This window comes from Oryctolagus cuniculus, chromosome 12 (genome assembly GCF_964237555.1).
Source record: "Oryctolagus cuniculus chromosome 12, mOryCun1.1, whole genome shotgun sequence".
In the NCBI taxonomy this organism is placed as follows: domain Eukaryota; kingdom Metazoa; phylum Chordata; class Mammalia; order Lagomorpha; family Leporidae; genus Oryctolagus; species Oryctolagus cuniculus.
Window position 1 is genome coordinate 41,005,755 of NC_091443.1, and position 21,805 is coordinate 41,027,559.

General features: G+C 45.0%; 1 protein-coding gene across 1 annotated transcript in view; it reads left to right on the top strand.

Moving 5' to 3' along the window:
* SPTSSA (serine palmitoyltransferase small subunit A) overlaps positions 1 to 17,874 on the top strand; it is a 42,856-nt gene extending 24,982 nt beyond the window's left edge. Inside the window, exon 2 of the mRNA XM_002717941.5 lies at positions 16,842 to 17,874. Coding sequence (XP_002717987.2) covers positions 16,842 to 16,945 — 104 coding nt within the window. The 3' untranslated portion in view covers positions 16,946 to 17,874. The remainder of the gene's footprint in view (positions 1 to 16,841) is intronic.
* Positions 17,875 to 21,805: the final 3,931 nt, after the last annotated feature.

The following is a 21,805-nucleotide window of genomic DNA, read 5'->3' on the forward strand; positions in this document are numbered from 1 at the left end:
GGAGGGAGGGAGGAAGAAAAAGAGTGGTGGGGAGAGAGAATGTGAGTATAATGAGTTAATGAAACATACCCTAGTTCAGAAGCATGTAGTTCTCTTAGCATGGTTATGTGACTCAGCAAAGTCAAAAGCCTTTAGATTTTATGTTAGCAGTGTTTTGTGTGGCCCTGTGTGTGTGGGGGTTCCTCTTGCATATAAGGGGACTTCAAGAAAGATTGTGGAAAAATGGAATTAAAAAATAAGTTTTTTAAGACTTATTTATTTATTTGAAAGTCAGAGTTATGCAGAGAGAGAGAGAAAGAGGTCTTCCATCCAAAAGTTCACTCCCCAATTTGCCTCAATGGCTGGAGCTGCACCGATCCAAAGCCAGGAGCCAGGAGCTTCTTCCAGGTCTCCCACGTGGGTGCAGGGGCCCATTTTATGTACAGAAGACCAACTCTATACTTGGACCATACAAGGACTTGGACCATCTTCTACTACTTTCCTAGGCCATAGCAGAGAGCTGGATGGGAAGAGGAGCCGCTGGGTCTTGAACTGACGCCCATATGGGATGCTGGCGCTTCAGGCCAAGGGCGTTAACCCACTGCACCACAGCGCCGGCCCCTTATTTTGGTTTAAAACATTTTGAAGTCCATTTTTTTTTTTAAAGATTTATTTACTTATTTGAAAAGCAAAGTTAGAGAGGCAGAGAGAGAGAGAGAGGGAGGGAGGGAGAGAGAGAGAGAGAGAGAGAGAGATATCTTGCATTCACTGGTTCATTCCCCAAACAGGGCTGAGCCAGGCCAAAGCCAGGAGCCAGGAGCTTCTTCTGGGGTTCCCATGTGTGTGCAGGGGCAAAAGGGCTTGGGCCATTTTCTGCTGCTTTCCCAGGCACGTTAGCAGGGAGCTGGATTGGAAGTGGAGCAGCTGGGACTTGAACTGGCACCCATGTAGGATGTTGGCATTGAAGGTAGTGGCTTTACCCACCATGCCACAGTACCAAGCCTCACATTTGCCTCGCCTCTCTTTTTCTTCCTTTCCCTCCCTCCCTCCCTCCCTCCCCCCTTTCTTCTGAGATTTATTTATCTGAAAGAGTTACACACAGAGAGAAGCAGAGGCAGAGAGAAGGGGTGGGGGGAGAGAAGAGAGAGAGAGGTCTTCCATCCACTAGTTCACTCCCCAATTGGCTGCAATGGCCAGAGCTGTGCCGATCCAAAGCCAGGAGCCAGGAGCTTCTTCTGGGTCTCCCATGTAGGTTTAGGGACCCCAAGATTTGTGCTGTCTTCAACTGCTGTCCCAGGCCATAGCAGAGAGCTGAATTGGAAGTAGAGCAGTTGGTACTCAAACTGGCACCCATATGGGATTCTGGCACTGCAGGTGGCAGCTTTACCTTCTGTGCCACAGCGCCGGCCCCATGTTTCTTTCATTATATGAATTTTCCATGAACTTTTGGAGGACCCTCAAATATAGTCCCTCCCTCCCTCCCTCCCTCCCTCCTCCCCTCCCTCCCTTCCTTCCTTCCAGAAAGCTTTTATTTAATGAATCTAATTTTCATAGGTACAGATTTAAGAATACAGTGGTTCTTCCTCCCACCCCCACTCTTGTCTCACCAGCTACTCCCTCTCCCATCCCATTCTTCATTAAGATTCATTTTTAATTAACTTTATGTACAAAAGACCAACTCTATACTAAGTAAAGATTTCAACAATTTGCACCCCCCACCCCACGCACACATACAAAGTATAAAGTACTGTTTGAAAACAAGTTTAGGGCCAGTGCTGTGGCGCAGCGGGTTAACGCCCTGGCCTGAAGTGCTAGTATCCCATATGGGCGCCCGTTTTAGTTATGGCTGCTCTTCTTCCAATCCAGCTCTCTGCTATGGCCTGGGATAGCAGTAGAAGATGGCCCAAGTGCTTGGGCCCCTGCACCCACGTGGGAGACCCAGAAGAGGCTCCTGGCTCTTGGCTTCAGACCAGCGCAGCTCCGGTCGTTGCGGCCATCTGGGGAGTGAATCAGCAGATGGAAGACCTCTTTCTCTGTATCTACCTCTCTCTGTAACTCTGTCTTTCAAATAAATAAAAAATAAATCTTTAAAAAAAAAGATAACAAGTTTTACAATTTTCATAGTACAATTGATTAAGGACAGAGGTCCTACATGGGGAGTAAGTGCACACTGACTCTTGTTGATTTAACAATTAACACTCTTATTTATGATGTCAGTGATCACCCAAGGGTCTTGACATGAGTTGCCAAGGCTTTGGCAGCCTTTTGAGTCCATAAACTCATTATTTAGGCAGGGCCATAAGCAAAGTGGAAGTTCTCGCCTCCCTTTGGAGAAAAGTTCCTCCTTCTTTGATGGCCCCTTCTTTCCACTGGGGTTTCACTTATAGAGATCCTTCATGTGGAACATTTTTTGCCACAGTGTCTTGGCTTTCCATGCCTGAAATGCTCTCATAAGCTTTTTAGCCAGATTGAATGCCTTAAGGGCCAATTCTGAGGTCAGAGTACTATTTAGGGTGTTTGTCATTCTATGAGTCTGCTGTGTGGACTGCTTCCCATGTTGGAACATTCTCTCCTTTTTAATTCTATCTGTTGTTATTACCAGACACTATGTCTTATTTATGTGATCCCTTTGAAACTTAATCCTATTTATATGATCAATTACACTCTTAATATGATAACTTTAACATGTAAGTTGGCATTCGTGCCAACTAGCTTAATGGGATTTGGAGTCCCATGACAAATTTTTAGCTTTACCCTTAGGAGTGAGTCTGTGGAAATTTGTGCTGAACTGTACAGTTCTTCCCTCTCTTATTCTCACTTTTATTTTTTACTGGGATCTATTTTTAAATTGGCTTTATACACCTATGATTAATTCTATGTTAAGTAAAGAGTTCAACCAATGGTATTAGGTAGAAAAAATATTAAAAAATTAAACTGTTTCTCTACAGTCAAGACAAGGGCTCTTCAAGTCGTTGCTTCTCATAGTGTCAATTTCGCTTCTACAGGTTTCCTTTTTTTTTTTTTTTAAGATTTATTTATTTATTTGAAAGAGTTACACAAAGAGAAGGAGAGGCAGAGAGAGAGAGAGAGAGAGAAGAGAGAGAGAGAGAGAGAGAGGTCTTCCATCCACTGGTTCACTCCCCTATTGGCTGCAATGGCCAGAGCTGCACCGATCTGAAGCCAGGAGCCAGGAGCTTCCTCAGGGTCTCCCATGTGGGTGCAGGGACCCAAGGACTTGGGCCATCTTTTACTGCTCTCCCAGGCCACAGCCAAGAGCTGGATTGGAAGTGGAGCAGCCGGGACTTGAACCAGTACCCATATGGGATGCCAGCACTGCAGGTGATGGCTTTACCCATTACGCAGTAGTGCCGGCCCCTACAGGTTTCCTTTTAGGTGCTCTGTTATTTGTTACAGATCAGGGAGAACAATGGTATTTGTCCCTTTGAAACTGGCTTGTTTCATTAAGTATGATGTTTTCCAGATACATCCATTTTGTTGCAAATGACTGGATTTTTTTTTTATTGCTGTGTAGTATTCCATAGAGTACATATCCCATAGTTTCTTTATCCAGTCTTCCATTGATGGGCTTTTAGATTTTTTTCTTTAAAGATTTATTTTATGTATTTGAAAGCCAGAGTTACAGAGACAGAGAGGTCTTCCATCCGCTGGTTCACTCCCCAGATGGCCGCCACGGCTGGAGCTGCACCGATCAGAAGCCAGGAGCTTCTCTATGAAAGTCAATCTGGCCGGCGCCGCGGCTCACTAGGCTAATCCTCCGCCTTGCGGCGCTGGCACACCAGGTTCTAGTCCTGGTCGGGGCGCCGGATTCTGTCCCGGTTGCCCCTCTTCCAGGCCAGCTCTCTGCTGTGGCCAGGGAGTGCAGTGGAGGATGGCCCAAGTGCTTGGGCCCTGCACCCCATGGGAGACCAGGATAAATACCTGGCTCCTGCCATCGGATCAGCGCGGTGCTCCGGCTGCAGTGCGCTGGCCGCGGCGGCCATTGGATGGTGAACCAATGGCAAAGGAAGACCTTTCTGTCTCTGTCTCTCTCACTGTCCACTCTGCCAGTCAAAAAGAAAAAAAAAATGTCAATCTAACCAGAGTGAGGTGAAACCTCATTGTGATTTTGATTTGAATTTCCCTGACAGCTAGTGATCCTGAACATTTTTTTTTTTAAATTTTTGGACAGGCAGAGTTATCAGTGAGAGAGAGAGAGACAGAGAGAAAGGTCTTCCTTTTCCGTTGGTTCACCCCCAAAATGGCTGCTATGGCCTGCGGGCTGCGCCTATCCGAAGCCAGGAGTCAGATGCTTCCTCCTGGTCTCCCACAGGTGCAGGGCCCAAGCACTTGGGCACTTGGGCCATCCTCCACTGCACTCCTGGGCCACAGCAGAGAGCTGGACTGGAAGAGGAGCAACCAGGACAGAATCTAGCTCCCCAACCGGGACTAGAACCCGGGGTTCCGGCGCCACAGGCAGAGGATTAGCCAAGTGAGCCGCGGTGCCAGCACTGAGCATTTTTTCGTATGTCTGTTGGCCATTTGGATTTCTTTTTTTGAAAAATGTCTGTTTAAGTCCTTGGTACATCTCTTAACTGGGTTCTTTGTTTTGTTGTTGTGGAGTTTCTTGATCTCTTTGTAGATTCTGTTTATTAATCCTTTATCAGTTGAATAATTTGCAAATAATTTCTCCCATTCTATGGATTGCCTCTTCACTTTCCTGTTTCTTTTGCCATACAGAAACTTCTCAATTTGAAGTAATCCCATTTGTTAATTTTGGCTTTGTCTGCCTGTGCCTCTGGGTTCTTTTCCAAGAATTCTTTTGCCTGTGCCAATGTCTTACAGGGTTTCCTCAATGTTCTCTAATAATTTTATGGTGTTGGGTCATAGATTTAGATCTTTAATCCATGTTGAATAGATTTTTGGGTAAAGTGTAAGGTAGAGGTCTTGCTTCATACTTTTGTATGTGGAAATCCAGTTTTCCCAGCACCATTTGTTGAAGAGACTGTCCTTGCTCCAGGGTTTGGTTTTAGCTCTTTGATCAAATATAAGTTGGTTGTAGATGTTTGGATTGATTTCTGGTGTTTCTATTCTGTTCCATTGGTCTATCCTTCTATTTTTGTACCAGTACCAGGCTGTTTTGATTACAACTGCCTTGTAGTATGTCTTGAAATCTGGTATTGTGATGCCTCTGGCTTTGTTTTTGTTGTATAAGATTGCTTTAGCTATTCGAGGTCTTTTGTGACTCCATATGAATTTCAGCATCATTTTTTTGAGATCTAAGAATGTCTTTGGTATTTTGATTGGTATTGCATTGAATCTGTAAGTTGCTTTCAGAAGAATGGACATTTTGATGATATTGATTCTTCCAGTCCATGAACATGGAAGATTTTTCCATTTTCTTGTATCTTCTTCTATTTCTTTCTTTAATGTTTTGTAATTTTCATTGTAGAGATCTTTGACATCCTTGGTTAAATTTATTCCAAGGTATTTGATTGTTTTTGTAGTTATTGTGAATGGGATTGATTTTAGAAGTTCTTTCTCAGCCATGGCATTGTCTGTGTATACAAAGGCTGTTGATTTTTGTGTATTGATTTTGTATCCTGCTACTTTACCAAACTCTTTCATGAGTTCCAATAGTCTCTTAGTGGAGGCTTTTGGATTGCCTATATATAGAATCATCTCATCTGCAAATAGGGGTAGTTTGACTTCTTCCTCCCAAATTTGTATCTGTTTGATTTCTTTTCTTCTTTTTCTTGCCTAATGGCTCTGGTTAAAACCTCCAGCGCTATGCTGAATAGCAATGGTGAGAGTGGGTATCTCTGGTACCAGAATTCGGTGGGAATGTTTCCAACTTTTCCCCTTTCAATATGATGCTGGCCATGGATTTGTCATAAATTGCCTTGATTGTGTTGAGGAATGTTGCTTCTATACTTAATTTGCTTAGAGTTTTCATCATGAAAGAGTATTTTATCAAATGCTTTCTCTGCATCTATTGAGATAATCATATGATTTTTGTTCAGCAGTTTATTAATGTGATGTATCACATTGATTGATTTGTGAATGCTGAACCATCCTTGCATACAACGGATAAATCCCACTTGGTCTGGGTGGATGAGCTTGTTGGATTCTTTTTTTTTTTTTTTTTTTTTTTTGACATGCAGAGTGGACAGTGAGAGAGAGAGACAGAGAGAAAGGTCTTCCTTTGCCGTTGGTTCACCCTCCAATGGCCGCCGCGGCTGGCGCGCTGCGGCCGGCGCACCACGCTGATCCGATGGCAGGAGCCAGGAGCCAGGTGCTTTTCCTGGTCTCCCATGGGGTGCAGGGCCCAAGCACCTGGGCCATCCTCCACTGCACTCCCTGGCCACAGCAGAGAGCTGGCCTGGAAGAGGGGCAACCGGGACAGAATCTGGCGCCCCAACCGGGACTAGAACCCGGTGTGCCGGCGCTGCTAGGCGGAGGATTAGCCTAGTGAGCCGCGGCGCCGGCCGAGCTTGTTGGATTCTAATGGCTAGAATTTTGTTGAGTATTTTTGCATCTATGTTCATCAGGGAAATTGGTCTGTAATTCTCTTTCTCTGTTGCATCTTTTTCAGGTTCAGGAATTAAGGTGATGCTATCATAGAAACAATTTGGGAGGATGTCGCTCCCCCTCTTCGTGGAGGAACGACACAGGACCCTGCGCTGTTCTTTCGTCTGCTCGGCCCTCCCCGGGTTTGCTGCTGGTTCTTCCCGGGTTGGCTACTATCCCTTCCACCTCCGTGGAAGGGCAGTTCCCCCTGGCCACATTCCCCACTTCCGCAGGGGAGCGGCACACCGCCGGCCGGCTCTCTGGGGGCTGCACGGGTTCCCTTAGATGTTCCCCATAGATGTTCCTGGTGCATGCCGTCTCTCTCCTCCTTTATAGTCCTCCTCCGCCAATCCCAACTCGGCTGCCCACACGCCGAGTACGCTGCTCTCCAATCAGGAGCAAGTCCTACAATTTATTAGTTGAACTGGAGGCAGCTGTGCGGAAGCTGTTTACTTCTCTCCCAGCGCCATATTGTGGGAGAGCAGATGCATAGAATAAGTCTTAATTCGAGTAACTTAGTCTAGTCCGGATTGCTCCCCACAGATCCCCCTTTCTTTTTATTTTTTGGCGTTGATACGCGCCTGTCTTCGGTGTCCCACGGCACACACTCTGCTCTACTTGCTAGAGTTGCCACAGGCTCTTACTAGTCCTATCAATCAGGCAAACCGAATCCGGGTCCTCTCTTCGCCATGTTGTGAGGAGGTTTTTAGGCGCTGATGCGTGCCTGTGTTCGGTGCCCTGCAGCGCATGCTCTGGTCGAGCCTGCAGGGGCTTGCAAAACCTAGCAATCAGGCAAACCGAATCCAAGCCTTCTCATTGCCTTTTTGTGGGGAAGACTTATTAGTGTTGGTTTGTGCCTATCTTCGGTGACCTGCAGCTCATACTCTGGTCGAGCTGCTTGCTGGCGCTTACCGCCTTAAATCAGGCAGACCGAATCCAAGCTTAATATTGTTGTATTGTGGGGAAGCCTTACTGATGTTAATTCGTGCCTGTCTTCGGTGACCTGCGGCGCATAAGCTGCTAGCTGCCCGCAGGTGCTCATCGCCTCACTTGATTAGGCAGACCGAATCCAAGCCTTCTAATTGCCATGTTGAGGGGAGGCCTTTCTATTTCTCTATTTCTCTATCTCCGGGCATTCCTATTTCTCCCATTCCACTTCTATCTTCCAGCATTCCTATTTCTCTCACTTTACTTCTAAAACTTCTGTTTCTCTTATCCCTGCGGCTTTCCGGCACCTCGCCCCGCCGGCGGGTTCCCGGCTCTGCGCCGCTTCAGCCCGCGCGCCTCTCTCATCTGCGCAGCTTCCCGGCTTTGCGCGGCTCGGCTTCGCGCGCTCCGCGGTCTCCACGCTTAACCCTTTCGCGTCTAAACCACAGCCTACGCCAGCCCGTTCCCTATCTATTCACGCCCCGTGCTCTCTCTGCACGCGGCGGCTTCCGCGAGTAACACAGCGTAGCTTGCGTCTCCACCACTAGCATTCAATCCAAGTTCCCCGGGCTAGCCTGGCGAATTCAACCCAGCGTACGTCTCCGCCCCACGATTTGGCTTCCCGTCCTTTGCTCCCCGGGCTAATCAGACGGATCCCAATCTGGCTTGCGTCTCAGCTTCTGGTTTCAACTTTTCGCCCCCTATTCCCGGGCTAACTTGAGAATCCCAAAGTGGCTTTCGTGTCCGCCTTGGCCTGCCCCCCGCGGCTTCAATTTCCCTAACATTTTTCTCTACCCGGTATGTTTCCCCAAGCTTTCCTCCAACAATACTCCTCCCTCATTTCACCTGGCCTCTCCCCACAGTCCGCATCCGAGTCTGTTTGTTCTAGCTTTCACTTTCGCTTTCGACCTTAGAGATTTCTCCCAGCTTCCCCCCATAGTCCGTATCCGAGTCTATGCCTAGGCTTTCAATAGCTTCTTCCGGCACCCTTTTCGTCCGGCTTTTCCCTAGGCTGTTTGCTAGTCTCTCTCTCCAGTAATTTCCCACTTCTTCCCGGTCTTTCCCTCCTAGGTTTCCTATCCAAGCTAGGTTTCCTATCCGAGTCAGGTTTCCTATCCGAGCTAGGTTTCCTAATCCGAGTCATTTCTTCCCTCCTAAGTTTGCAATCCGTCCTAGGTTTCCTATCCGAGTCACGGCACCATTATGTCGCTCCCCCTCTTCGTGGAGGAACGACACAGGACCCTGCGCTGTTCTTTCGTCTGCTCGGCCCTCCCCGGGTTTGCTGCTGGTTCTTCCCGGGTTGGCTACTATCCCTTCCACCTCCGTGGAAGGGCAGTTCCCCCTGGCCGCATTCCCCACTTCCGCAGGGGAGCGGCACACCGCCGGCCGGCTCTCTGGGGGCTGCACGGGTTCCCTTAGATGTTCCCCATAGATGTTCCTGGTGCATGCCGTCTCTCTCCTCCTTTATAGTCCTCCTCCGCCAATCCCAACTCGGCTGCCCACACGCCGAGTACGCTGCTCTCCAATCAGGAGCAAGTCCTACAATTTATTAGTTGAACTGGCGGCAGCTGTGCGGAAGCTGTTTACTTCTCTCCCAGCGCCATATTGTGGGAGAGCAGATGCATAGAATAAGTCTTAATTCGAGTAACTTAGTCTAGTCCGGATTGCTCCCCACAGGAGGATTCCCTCCCTTTCAATTGTTTTGAATAACTTGGGAAGAATTGGAGTTAGTTCATTTTTAATTGTCTGTTAGAATTCAGCAGTGAAGCCATCTGGTCGTGGGCTTTTCTTTGTTGGGAGGGCCATTATAACTGATTCAATTTCCATCTTGGTTAATGGTATGTTTAGATTTTCTGTGTCTTATGGCTCAATTTAGGTAGGTTCTATGTGTCCAGGAATCTCTCCATTTCTTCAGGGTTCCCAGTTTGTTGGCATATAGCTGTTGTAGTAATTTCTGACGATTTTTTATTTCTGTGGTGTCTATTGTTACATTTCCTTTTTCATCTCTAATTTTATTGATTTGGGCTTTCTCTCCTTTTTTGTATAGTTGGGCCAATGCTGTGTCAATTTTGTTTATTTTTTCAAAAAACTAGCTCTTCCTTTTGCTGATCTTTTGTATTGCTTTTTTGAATTTAATTTTGTTGATTTATTCTTTAATTTTAATTATTCTTTTCTCCTACTTCTTTTGGGTTTGGTTTGCTCTTTTTTTTCTAGATCCTTGATGCATTGACAGCTCATTTATTTGGTGCCTTTACAATTTCTTGATGTAGACATCAGTTGCTATAAACTTTCTTCTTAACACTGCTTTTGCTATATCCCATAAGTTTTGATGTGTTGTCATCTTCATTTGTTTCCAGAAAGTTTTTGATTTCTCTTTTGATTTCTTCTATGACCCACTGTTCATTTAGGAGCATGTTGTTTAGTCTCCATATGTTTGCATATGTTCTAGAGATTCCTCAGTTGCTGATTTCCAGCTTCATTCCACTGTGGTCCGAGAAGATGCATGGTATGATTTTGATTTTGTTGAATTTGCTGAGACTTGCTTTATGGCCTAGTATGTGGTCAATTCCAGAGAAAGTTCCATACACTGCTGAGAAGAATGTGTATTTTGCAACTGAAGGATGAAAAGTTCTGTAGACATCTGTTAGGTCCATTTGGTCTAATTTTTTTTTCTTTTTTAATTTTTTTTGACAGAGTGGACAGTGAAAGAGAGAGACAGAAAGAAAGGTCTTCCTTTTCCCGTTGGTTCATCCCCCAATTGCTGCTGCAGCCAGTGCGATGCAACCAGCGTACCACACTGATCTGAAGCCAGGAGCCAGGTGCTTCTCCTGGTCTCCCATGCTGGTGCAGGGCCCAAGGACCTGGGCCATCCTCCACTGCACTCCTGGGCCACAGCAGAGAGCTGGACTGGAAGAGGGGCAACCAGGACAGAATCTGGAGCCCTAACCGGGACTAGAACCAGGTGTGCTGGCGCCACAGGCAGAGGATTAGCCTAGTGAGCTGTGGCGCCAGCCCAGTTGGTCTATAGTGTCGATTAAATCTACTGTTTCCTTGCTGATTTTCTGTCTGGTTATTCTGTCTATTGCTGAATGTGTAGTATTGAAGTCCCCCATTACTATTGTATTGGAGTCTAAGTCTCCCTTTAAATCCCTTACCATTTTTTTAAAGATTATTTATTTTATTTATTTGAAAGAGTTACAGAGAGAGATAGAGACAGAGAGAGAGGTCTTCCATCCACTGGTGCACTCGCCAGATGGCCACAATGGCTGGAGCTGTGCTGATCTGAAGCCAGGAGCTTCTTCTCATCTCCCACATGGGTGCAGGGGCCCAAGAACTTGGCCATCTTCTACTGCTTTAGAGGAGCAGTGGGGACTTGAACCAGCACCCATATGGAATGCTGGCACTTCAGGCCAGGGCTTTAACCTGCTGCACCACAGCAGCGGCCCCTTACCATTTCTTTTAAATAGCTAGGTGCCCTGTAATTTGGTGCATATACATTTTTTTTTTTTTTGACAGGCAGAGTTAGACAGTGAGAGAGAAAGAGACAGAGAGAAAGGTCTTCCTTTTTTCCATTGGTTCACTCCCCAAGTGGCCGCTATGGCCAGTGTGTTGCGTTTGGCATGCTGTGCCAATCTGAAGCCAGGAGCCAGGTGCTTCCTCCTGGTCTCCCATGCGGGTGCAGGGCCCAAGGACCTGGGCCATCCTCCACTGCCCTCCCGGGCCACAGCAGAGAGCTAGACTGGAAGAGGAGCAACTGGGACAGAATCCAGTGCCCCAACCGGGGCTAGAACCTGGGGTGCCAGTGCTGCAGGCAGAGGATTAGCCTAGTGAGCTGTGGCGCTGGCCTTGGTGAATGTGCATTTATAATAGTTACATCTTCCTGTTGAATTGATTCCTTAATCATTACATAGTGCCCTTCTTTGTTTATTTTAACAGTTTTTTTGTTAAAGTCTATTTTGTCTGATATTAGGATGGCTACACCAGCTCTTTTTTGATTTCTGTTGGCATGGAATATCTTCTTCCATCATTTCACTTTCAGTCTGCATGCATCTTTGTTGGTGAGATGTGATGTGTTTCTTGTAGGCAGCAAATAGTAGGTTTTTTTTTTTTTTTTAATTTTTGACAGGCAGAGTGGACAGTGAGAGAGAGAGAGACAGAGAGGCCGCGGCCAGTGCATTGCGCTGATCCTAAGCCAGGAGCCAGGTATTTATCCTGGTCTCCCATGTGGGTGCAGGGCCCAAGCACTTTGGCCATCCTCCACTGCACTCCCTGGCCACAGCAGAGAGCTGGCCTGGAAGAGGGGCAACCAGGACAGAATCTGGCACCCCGACCGGGACTAGAACCCAGTGTGCCAGCACTGCAGGGCAGAGGATTAGCCTATTGAGCCATGGCGCCAGACTTAGGGTTTTGTTTTTTAATCCATTCAGCTAGTTTGTGTCTTTAACTCGGGAGTTGAGGCCATTTACATTCAAGGTGACTATTGATAAGTAATGCCTTTGCCCTGCCATTTTCCCAAAAATATTCCTATTTTTTTACTTTGAATTTCCTTTAAACTTTTGCTAAGAGTTTTTCTTCCTTTACGTTCTTTCATAGTGATGACCATGTTTCTGTGTTTCTGTGTACAACACATCCTTAAGCATCTTTTGTAGGGCTGATTGGGTGGTGACAAATGTTTTGAATTTCTGTTTGTTATGGGATGTCTTTATTTCACCTTCATTCATAAATATCTTTGCAAGGTATAATATTTTGGGGTAACAGTTTTTTTTCTCAGCCTGTAGGATTTCTGATGAGAAGTCTGCTGTGAGTCTAGTCAGGGATTCTGTGAAAGTAATCTGACATTTATCTCATGTACATTTCAGAATCTTCTCTGAATGTTTTACTGTGGTTAGTTTGAGTACAATGTGTTGTGGCGAGGATCTTTTCTGGTCATGTCTATTAGGAGTTCTGTGTGCTTCCTGTACTTGGATGTCCCTTTCTTTCTCCAAATTAGGGAAGTTTTCTGTTATTGTTTCACTAAAAAGGCCTTCTAATCCTTTCTGTCTTTCCATGCCTTCAGGAATTCCTAGAACCTGTAACTTGGGTCATTTTATAGTATCCTGTAGATTCCCAACAGTGATTTTTAGTTTTCTAATTTCCTCTTCTTGCCTTTGGTTTGACTGTGTAATTTCCTATGCTTTGTCTTCTAAGTCTGATATTCTTTCTTTTGCTAAGGCTATCAACTGTAGTTTTTATTTGTTCTATTGAATTAATTTCTTTTTTTTTTTAAAGATTTATTTATTTATCTGAAAGAGTTACACAGAGAGAAGGAGAAGCAGAAAGAGAGGGAGGGAGGGAGGGAGGGAGAGAGAGAGAGAGAGAGAGAGAGGTCAGTCTTCTATCTGCTGGTTCACTCCTCAGCTGGCCACAACAGCTAGAACTGAGCTTTCCGAAGCCAGGAGCCAGGAGCTTCTTCCAGGTCTCCTGTGTAGGGGTGCAGGGGCCTAAAGAGTTGGACCATCTTCTGCTGCTTCTGCAAGGCCATAGCAAAGAGCTGGATCAGAAGTAGAGCAGCTGGGACTTGAACTGGCACCCATATGGGATGCTGGCACTGTGAGCAGTGGCTTTACCTGCTATGCCCACAGTGCCAGCCCTTGAATTCATTTCATTTTGATTTCTCTCTAAGATCTCAATTTCATGGGAGAAATTTATCTTTCATGTCCTATATGGATTTCAGTTGTTTGTGCATTTGCTTCTTATTACTTTTTTTTTTTAAAGATTTATTTATTTATTTGAAATTCCAAGTTACACAGACAGAGAAGGAGAGGCAGAGAGAGATAGAGGTCTTCCATCTGCTGGTTCACTCCTCAATTGGCTGCAATGGCTGGAGCTGAGCTGATCTGAAGCCAAGAGCCTGGAACTTCTTCGAGTTCTCCCCTTGGGGTGCAGGGGCCCAAGGAGTTGAGCCGTCTTCTATTGTTTTCCCAGGCCATAGCAGAGAGCTGGATCAGAAGTAGAGCAGCTGAGACTTAAACCGGTGCCCATATGGGATGCCAGCACTGCAGGCGATGGTTTTACTCACTACGCAACAGCACCAGCCCCTCTGATTACTTCCGTGAAATCTTATGATCAATATTTTAAATTCCATGTCTTGCATTTCTTCCATCTCATCATCTTCACAATCTAATATTGAAGTGTTCTGCGCCGGCGCCGCGGCTCACTAGGCTAATCCTCCGCCTTGCGGCGCCGGCACACTGGGTTCTAGTCCCAGTTGGGGCGCCGGATTCTGTCCCGGTTGCCCCTCTTCCAGGCCAGCTCTCTGCTGTGGCCAGGGAGTGCAGTGGAGGATGGCCCAAGTACTTGGGCCCTGCACCCCATGGGAGACAGGATAAGTACCTGGCTCCTGCCATTGGATCAGCGCAGTGCACTGGCTGCAGTGCGCCGGCCGTGGCGGCCATTGGAGGGTGAACCAACGGCAAAAGGAAGACCTTTCTCTCTGTCTCTCTCTCTCAGTGTCCACTCTGCCAGTCAAAAAAAAAAAAATGTTCTTTTGGGGGCATCATGTTTTCTTCCTTATTCTTGTTTCTTGAATTTGTGCATTTGTTATTTGGCATTTGTGGAGATACTTGTTCCTCCCTCCCTCCCTTCCTCCCTTCTTCTCTCTCTCTCTCTCTCTTTCTTTCATTGTGGTGGCTTTTATCTTTGTACTGAGGCTCTGTAGGTAAGTGGAACGTCTGCTTTCAGTGAATCTCTACAGGTTTGTAATGGGTGGGTGTGGCCAGGGAGCTCTGATCAGTTCTCCAAGGTTAAGGGCATGTTTGAAGTGACACACCCAGGTTTGGTGTGGTAAATCTTCCTCTCTCTTTTTTTTAAATCAGAAGTGAAATTTATTCTGCTCAGCTGAGCTCGTCTCCTCAAAGGAGACCAGTACCTGAATGCTACCCCGAGTGGGTATAATATTCATCCGCTCTGTCCCAAGGACCACACAAAGGATCTGTGCAGTCTACGGTGTAACTTCAGAGTCCTCAGCAATGTCTTTCATCAGGTAACCAGGAAACCCTGAGCGTGTGAAGTCTCCCACTGTGGGTCCTCCCACACACCCTCAGTGTTTTTTTTTTTTTTTTTTTTTTTTTTTTTTTTTTTTTTGGACATGCAGAGTGGACAGTGAGAGAGAGAGACAGAGAGAAAGGTCTTCCTTTGCCGTTGGTTCACCCTCCAATGGCCGCCACGGCCGGTGCACTGCGGCCGGCGCACCGCGCTGATCCAATGGCAGGAGCCAGGTGCTTCTGGTCTCCGATGGGTGCAGGGCCCAAGCACTTGGGCCATCCTCCACTGCACTCCCTGGCCACAGCAGAGAACTGGCCTGGAAGAGGGGCAACCGGGACAGAATCTGGCGCCCCAACCGGGACTAGAACCCGGTGTGCCGGCGCCGCTAGGCGGAGGATTAGCCTATTGAGCCACGGCGCCGGAAGACTCACACTGTCATGAGCACCCAGCTCCCTGTTAGTTCTCCCTATCAAAGTCAGGAGTCTCCACTTGGCTGGTTGCTGGGCATGGACACGAGCTGGTGCAGCTGTTACGTATGTCCAAAGTGGTGCCTGCTCTATCGGCTTGTTGTAGGACATCATTGTAAAGCGATTGAAAAGAGAGAAATATGTCTGTCCTTTATTTAATTTAACTTAATTTAATTTAATTTAATTTTTTTCTTCTCTAGTTTGGCAGGTACACTATCTCCCACAGGACTCCAAGCTGGGTTCCCTCTAGGCTCTTCCTGCAACTTTATCGCCAGTGGCTGGGGATGCTGCGGTCTGGTCTCACCTCACTTTCCAGCACTGGTGCGTAGGCTCTCAGCTGCTGGGTAGGCTCTTGGCTGCTAGAATCCCAAGTTGTGGGCGTCCATGCCCTCCACATAGGCCCAACATGTCCCTCTAATTTTGGTAGAGTTTCCTCTGCCATTTTCTTTCTAACGCTTCCCTGAGATTACACTCTCTCCACTTTTTTAAAACTATCTTCTCCTAGACTAGAGCAGTAAGCTCCCTCCCTACTCCACTCTCTTGGAGTAAACTCCTAAATACAGTTTCAATTCCTTTTGGAAAGAAAAGGAAGGACAGTGTGGAGAATGATTATTGTTTATGTTTTCAGGATGTTTTTACTTGAAGTTGTTAGAAATAGTTCTGATATTAGTAATAAGATTTAATAGTGATAATAATATTTAATTGTAGAAAGTGCTATTATTTTATGTGTCACTAAACTAGGATATGGTTGATTTTAGCTTTGACCCTAAAGTGTATTCTTTTATCCACATTTGAGTCTAAATCTAAAATTCTTGGGTTATACATTTTTATTAAGTTGGTAGGCCTTTTACAGCCATTAAATAGAATTTTATTCTTATACATTTGTTTCTTAGACTGAACAGTCACTTTTTATGGTTAATTTTAAACAAGTGATCTTTTCAACTGCATTAGGGAGAATGATTCCTGCTTTTTACAGTGGTGGTAAAGACAAAAGAACTTAGGGAAAAAAAAAAAAAACTGAGAATGGGGTTGGGCATTGTGATGCAGTGGGTAAAGCCACCTTCTGGGACACTCACACTGCATACTGCAGTGCCTGGGATAGAATTCTTAGCTCCGCTTCTGATCCAGCTTCTGCTAATGTATACCCTGGGAGGCAGCCTGTGATGGCTCAAGTTCTTGGGTCCCTGCCACCCACTTGGGAGACCCAGTCGGAATGCTTGGCTCTTAGCTTTGGCTTGGTCCAGACCTAGCTGTTACAGGCTTTTGAGGGAGTACACCAACCAGTAGATGGGAGAACATTTACTCTTTGTCTGTCTCTTGCTCTGTCTTCCAAGTAAATAAAAATAAATAGAACTTAAAAACTTGGAATGGTGCTAGCCATGGTTGTTAGTGGCTTGCATTGTCCTTCCTGTTGCTATCAGTCCTTTATAAATACTTGCTCTATGTGAGAAAAGACTGAGTGAATGGGTACTTCAACACGGAACAGTTGTTGAGGGGTGGACATTTGGCTCAGCAGTGCAGATGCTGCTTGGGACACCTGTACTCCATGTTGGAGTACTTGTGTCTCAGTCCCAGATCCACTCTCGATTCCAGCTTCCTGCTAATATGCACTCTAGCAGGTAGTAATGATGGCCTAAGTGGCCGGGTTCCTGCCACCCACATGGAAAATCTGGATTTAGTTTCTGGCTCTTGGCTTTGTTTTATCCTACTCTTGGCTGCTGATCGGCATTTGGGGGAATGAACCAGTGGATGGGAGAGGTCCTTCTCTGGCTCTGTGTCTGCTGTTCAGAGAAATAGAAATTAAAAAAAAGGTATTGTTAAAAAACTTTTGATTGAGTCAAGAAAAAATGATAAGTTTCCTTAACAAGATGACCTCAGATTCCATGCTGGTTTCCGTCGTGGGAATGGCCCTGTACACGGGATACGTCTTCATGCCCCAGCACATCATGGCGATATTGCACTACTTTGAAGTTGTACAGTGACCAGGATGTGAGCAGGATCCAGAAGACCCACCCTACGAAGCTGGCATGAGACTTCATCCGATGTCATAAGAAACTCTACTAGTTGTCAACATAACCAACCTTGTAAAGACTAAAATTCATGAGTAGAACAGGAAAATCATCCTGACTCATGTGTTGTGTTCTTTATTTTTAATTTTAAAAGAGGCTCTTGTATAGTAATTTTTGTCTATTTTAACATTGTAGTCATTTGTACTTTGATATCAGTATTTTCTTAACCTTTGTGACTGTTTCAATATTACCCCGTGAGAGCTTTTCTTAATGTAACTTTGAGTACATTTTAATTGCCTTCTATTTTTTAAAACCCAGAGTCATTAGTTGGGCTTTACTGTTCTTGCTATTGTATGGCATATACATCTGCCTGGACATATTTCTACTCTTGACCAAAGTTTTGTAAGAAACCATACCAGATTTGGGGCGGGGGAATGGGGCAGGGAGGATATTTTATTGGGAATTACTTACAAAAGACTTACCTGTAAGCTTGAACTCAGGAGTACAGTTTTAGCTATCTAGACTCTTAACAGCTTTTGCTTTAAAACTATTAAAGTGTTTCTTAACACTGAAAAAGAAAAGATCTTTCTAAAGTTAAGATAAGGAACATTTCACCTTTTAAATATTTAATGCTTATGTGGACTTGTTTCCAGAAAATGAGTGACGATCCTCGTGACAGAAGTTGGTTAAGTAGCATTGGTATATAATGCTTATATACTGTAGAGTTTTTAACAGATGGTCAATCAGTTTCCTCTTGGGGTCACTATTAACAGTGTACTTCCTTAAGTTTAATTTTGTGATTGTAATGGGTGCTGCAAATGCATTTGCACATTGAAATAAGATATGATGCGATGATTTGTTGTTAAAAACCATAGTAAAAAGAAGTGTGAACTTGGTTAAAATCCTTTCACTCTTTGTATTGTTTTTTTTAAAGATTTTTATTCCTTAAATGTAAAATGACTAATTTTTTGGATGTAAACTCATTAAATTCAGAGAGAAAAAATCAGCTGATATAGCAGTATATTTTTTCCTTGGTGGTTAAATATTGATCTAGTGTTCATATTTCTGAATTGATTGCAGTAGAGGATCATGTAAACGGTAAGTATATCTTAAAAAGTTAATATTAAAAATAGTTGCTAATTAAGAAAAATCAACAACTTGAGCATATATTTTAACATGCCTTCCAGCATAAGTTTATTGATTTTTAAAAGTGTAGATATTTAGGGCTGGTGCTGTGGTGCAGTAGATTAATCCTCTGCCTTCGGCACTGTCATCCCATATGGGTGCTGGTTCTAGTCCCGGCTGCTCCTCTTCTGATCCAGCTCTCTGCTGTGGCCTGGGAAAGAAGTGGCACATGGCCCAAGTGCTTGGTCTCCCTGCTTGGGAGATCCAAAAGAAGCTCTTGGCTTCGGATTGGTGTAGCTCTGGCTGTTGTGGCCACCTAGGGGTGACCCAGCGGATGGAAGACGTTTCTCTCTGCCTCTCTCTCTCACTGTCTGTAACTCTACCTGTCAAATAAATAAAATCTTAAAAAAAAAAAAAAAGAAAAAATATATATTTTGGCCCCAAGTGCCCCCCCCCCAAAAAAAAGAATAATTGTTTAACATCTCTATAATACTTTAAAAAATGTTCTTTGGTGGCACAATCTTTCTCTTTTTTAAAGATTTATCTATCTTATTTGAAAGGCAGAGTTACAGAAAGGCAGAAGCAGAGAGAGAGATCAAGATCTTCCATCCACAGTTTCACTCCCCAAATGGCTACAACAGCCGGAGATGCGCTGATGCAGAGGCCCCAGGACTTGGGCCATGTTCTACTGCTTTCCCAGGCCACAGCAGAGAACTGGATCAGAAGTGGAGCAGTTGGGACTTGAACTGGCACCCATATGGGATGCCAGCACTGCAGGTGGTGGCTTTACCCAGTAAACCACAGCACCAGCCCTGGTGGTGTACTCTTTGAACATCTCTCTGTGTAACACTAATTTCCTGATGGAATTTTCTACAGAGAGAATGTAAAGATGGATCCCTTTTTCCTTTAGCATGGTTGACAGATATTTTAAAAAGTTTTTTTTTTTTTTTTTTTTTTTTTTTTTTTTTTTTTTTGTGGTGAGGGTATTTTAAAAGGTATTTTTAGAATTTTATTTGACATGTAGTAATTGTACATATTTATGGGGTACAGCAGGACATCTTGAAACATATATACAGTGTGTGATGATGAGATCAGGGTAATTGACATACCTATCATCTCAGACATCTGCTGTTTTTTTATGTTGGGAACATTCAAAATCCTCTTTAGCTCTTTTGAGATAGTTGTTAGCCATTGTTGTCCTGCTGTAGGCTAGAACAGAGGTTACTGTACCTGTACCTGTTAGCCACCCTCTGACCACACCCCTCCCCACCACCCTTTCCAGGCTCTTGTAACCACTGCTGTTCTCTCTACTTCTGTGAGATCAGCTCTTTTATTTTTTTATTTTTTATTTTTGACAGGCAGAGTGGACAGTGAGAGAGGAGCCACGTCCTGTTTAGTTCATGACAGTATCTTTTTTTTTTTTTTTAAGATTATGTAGGAACTGATGCTGTGGTGTAGTGGGTAAAGCTACTGCCGGTAGCAGTGGCATCCCATATGGACACCGATTTGAGTCCTGGCTGCTCCACATCCTATCCAGCTCTCTGCTTATGGCCTGGGAACGCAGTGGAAGATAACCCAAGTTTGTGGGCCCCTGCACCCATGTGGGAGACCTGAAGAAGCTCCAGGCTTCTGGATTTGGATTCCAGCTCGCTCGCTTGCTCACTTGCTTGTTCGCTCTCTCTTTTTCTTTGCCTCTGCCTCTCTGTAGCTCTGCCTTTCAAATAAATAAATAAATAAATAAATCTTAGAAAAAAGATTATTTGAAAGGCAGAGTTACAGAGAGGCAGAGGCAGAAGCAGAGAGAGAGAGGTCTTCCATGCTCTGGTTCACTTTTCAAATGTCCACAATGGCTGGAGCTGGACTGATCCAAAGCCAGGTGCCAGGAGCCAGGAACTCCATCCAGGTCTCCCATGTAGGTGCAGGTGCCCAAGGACTTGGACCATCTTTTGCTGCTCTCCCAGGTGCATTAGCAGGGAGCTGGATTGAAAGTGGAACAGCTGAGTCTCAAACCAGCATCCATATGGGATGCTGGCACTGCAGGTGGTGGCTTTACCCACTATGCCATAATACCTACCCCATAACAGTATGTTTAAAAGATTTCATATATCATCACAATTAGATAGGAGTGAGGGTATTGCTTGGTTTGGAAGTAGTTGAAAATGATTATGGTTATCTGAGCTGTATTTGTATTTCAAGCAAGATAATGAATATGAGGATTTAAGTTGGATTTTTTTTTCTCAAATTTATGTTTGAATTTGACCTTTCTTCCTTGTCCTCCATAGAGAACCACTGACAACTGGACGCCTGATATCCCTGAGGTGCGTTGGAGACAGGAAAAGCTGAATACAGCTAGTGTAGATTGATGGAACAGGGACATAAGCCTCAGCCATTCTAGCTCCTTGCCTGAAAACAAACAAAAGTGGAATTTACCCCTTACCCCTGCATCCTTTCAAATCTGGAATTTCTCCAGCATCTTTTCAAGAGACTGATTAATCCAGTCTCACACCCTGAGTTGTTCCCTCCCCTGCCCTCTTCATTCTTCCCCAGGTTTGAAACCCACCTCTGTGCCTTGGCCTCCACTTCTCCTCCAGACCCCTGATCCACCCTGAGATATGAAAAGGCCCAGCGCACTGACGGTGCCTTCTGCCATGTGTCTCCATGGGCACACTGGCAGTTGTCTACTTCTGCAAGTAAATTTGTTTGGGTGTGCGTTCGTATTCTGTCTCCCCTCTGTTCTGCGCCATTCTCCTTACACAGATGGATGTCCAGATTACCTCTCCTGGCCCTCTGTTTTGGAATCTTTAATTTATCCTTGCTCTTTGCTGAAATTCATGAAATTGCTGCTGCGCAGCAGATGATTATAATGAGTACCAGCCTATGAAATATGAAGGGACTTCAAGAGGTGTGGCAAAATGGAATTAAACAATTTGAGTTTGGTGCAGAAATTTTTTAAAATCTAATTTTTTTTTTCTGTAATGTTGCCATGAACTTTTTGAAGTCCTTTCTTATGTAAAAGATTAGGATAGCCTTTCAGGAAATCTTGAGAGTGAGAAAGAAATCAGAGCATGCCCGTAAGAGGTGATCAGGGAAGTATATTCTTACCAGCTATTCCAGGTGTCTATTTTTTTTTTAAAGATTTATTTATTTGAAAGAGAGAGAGAAGGAGAGGCGGGGGGCGGGGGAGGGGTCTTCCATCCGCTTGTTCACTCCACAGATGGCTGCAATGGCTGGAGCTGTGCCAATCTGAAGCCAGGAGCCATGAGCTTCTTCTGGGTCTCCCACGTGGGTTCAGGGGCCCAAGGATTTGGGCCATCTTCTCTTGCTTTCCCAGGCCATAGCAGAGAGCTGGATCGGAAGTGGAGCAGCTGGGACTGGAGCCGGTGCCCATATGGGATGCGGGCACTGCAGGTGGCAGCCCTACCTGCCACACCACAGCCACTGTGCTGGCCCCTGGTCTATTTGTACTTGGGGGAAATCATTCCCACCTTACCTAATACACCCATGAGGCACTTTCTAGACAGTTCTCCGTTGTTTTTTCTGTATATCTTGTAAAAATTCTAGAATTTTTTTTCAATCATTCTAGAATGTTTTTGTTAGTGGAAATGAGTGTGGGATTCTTGTCTTTGTGCAAGAAAGAATTCAGGTGTGAGACAGTGAAGTAGCAAGGTTTATTGGTGATAAGGCATCCATCAGAATGGATGGGACAGA